The 1,496-nt window shown below is 42.8% G+C and overlaps 1 protein-coding gene across 1 annotated transcript; it reads right to left on the bottom strand.

Annotated features, from left to right (window-relative positions):
* Positions 1–303: 303 nt before the first annotated feature.
* On the bottom strand, positions 304–1,480 carry LOC113473012 (the record flags this gene model as incomplete). Its single annotated transcript, XM_026832778.1, has 4 exons — positions 1,266–1,480; positions 1,157–1,202; positions 547–796; positions 304–505 (listed from the first exon to the last, which is right to left on the bottom strand). Coding segments are annotated over exons 1-4 (561 nt in total), but the record flags the coding sequence as incomplete, so codon positions are not given.
* Between the last annotated feature and the right edge of the window lie 16 nt (positions 1,481–1,496).

Consider the following 1,496-nt stretch of genomic DNA (forward strand, 5'->3'; position numbering starts at 1 on the left):
TCTCAAATTATATGAGGATAAAATTCCATACCTCGGCTGGGATTGAACCCACGCCCTCCTGTTTACCAGACGAGCGCCGTGACCACTACACCACCGAGGCAGGACCACTACACCACCGATAAGGTTCATTCTTGAAACGGCTGGCCTTCTCCTATCCTGTCCTCTCTTCAATTTCTAAACGATAAGACCTGAAACTTCTTTTTAAAAAAATGGACATTAAGTACCTGCATTTTGGATCAAAGTGGTGATGACTGGTGTCTGTTATCTTACAGAGGTTAAAAAGAAAACCGTGGTTGCATTTACCTGGAATCCAATCAGATGACTGAGATAGCACGGCAAATATTTCAACCAAGACGCATGGGGTTGATTGAAGTAAATCAGAATATCGTGCACTATAAGAGCGATCTCTACGGTCAGATTGACAATCTGTTGCCAAATTGCGACCAGGAGGACATTAGTAAACAGGGTCACCGTGAGGATTTTGTACACAGATTGAGCAACGCCGCTTTTGATACAGAGGAACTTGGGGTGTAGACTTCGCGGTGCACTATAAGAGCGATCTCTACGGTCAGATTGACAATCTGTTGCCAAATTGCGACCAGAAGGACGTTAGTAAACAGGGTCACCGTGAGGATTTTGTACACAGATTGAGCAACGCTGCTTTTGATACAGAGGAACTTGGGGTGTAGACTTCGCGAGACACAGTACAAAGCTATGGAGAGTACAAACAGCGAGGAGCCTAGGTTCGGGTAGTTGAAGCGAACGTTGAAATCTTCGGGATAGTTGTATAACGAACCTGGAAGCCGAAAAGAAGTTTTTGTGAAGTGTGGATATTACATGATTCCTAAGAGCCTCCTTTATGGTCGGGATTAAACCCACTTTGTGGCCTTGGTCATTAATAATAATAGTTCTATTAACTCGGTCGATTTTATTTTTACTCTGACTAAGCCATTCAAAGAAGCTCCTCAATTATACTCAAGAGGCTGATTGTACGTACAACGTACACCAAACACAGAACCGAAAAAAGTTCTCCTCCCTGTTTATAGTCCCACAGCTAGACACACAGAGTTGAACACTTATACATTTTACGTAGCACAGTGTAGTAATCAAGAAATGACATTAAATCGAAATTCCTTTAAAAATGAAAATGGCTTACCTAGCAGGAAATGAATAGCCAGGGAGGTAGCTACGGCCAGGATTTTAGTACCAGTGCCAGTCTGATCTATACAACAACGGGGACAATCATCTGTACGAGGTATGGCCATGGTACCAGTGCCGGTCTGATCTATACAACAACGGGGACAATCATCTGTACGAGGTATGGCCATAACACGGCCTCTGTAAGATACAAATCGACCCCGGCTCTAGCGTTTTTCTTCGATTGTACGGCCGATACGGTTTGGTTGAAGAAATTTTATGGCCGATTTCAACTTTTTTTTTCGATACTATGAATTTAAACTTTTTAACCTTGTTGATTGTAAAGTCAAAGCGCCTAA

The sequence above is a fragment of the Diaphorina citri genome, unplaced genomic scaffold, assembly GCF_000475195.1.
Source record: "Diaphorina citri unplaced genomic scaffold, Diaci psyllid genome assembly version 1.1 scaffold12322, whole genome shotgun sequence".
In the NCBI taxonomy this organism is placed as follows: Eukaryota; Metazoa; Arthropoda; class Insecta; order Hemiptera; family Psyllidae; genus Diaphorina; species Diaphorina citri.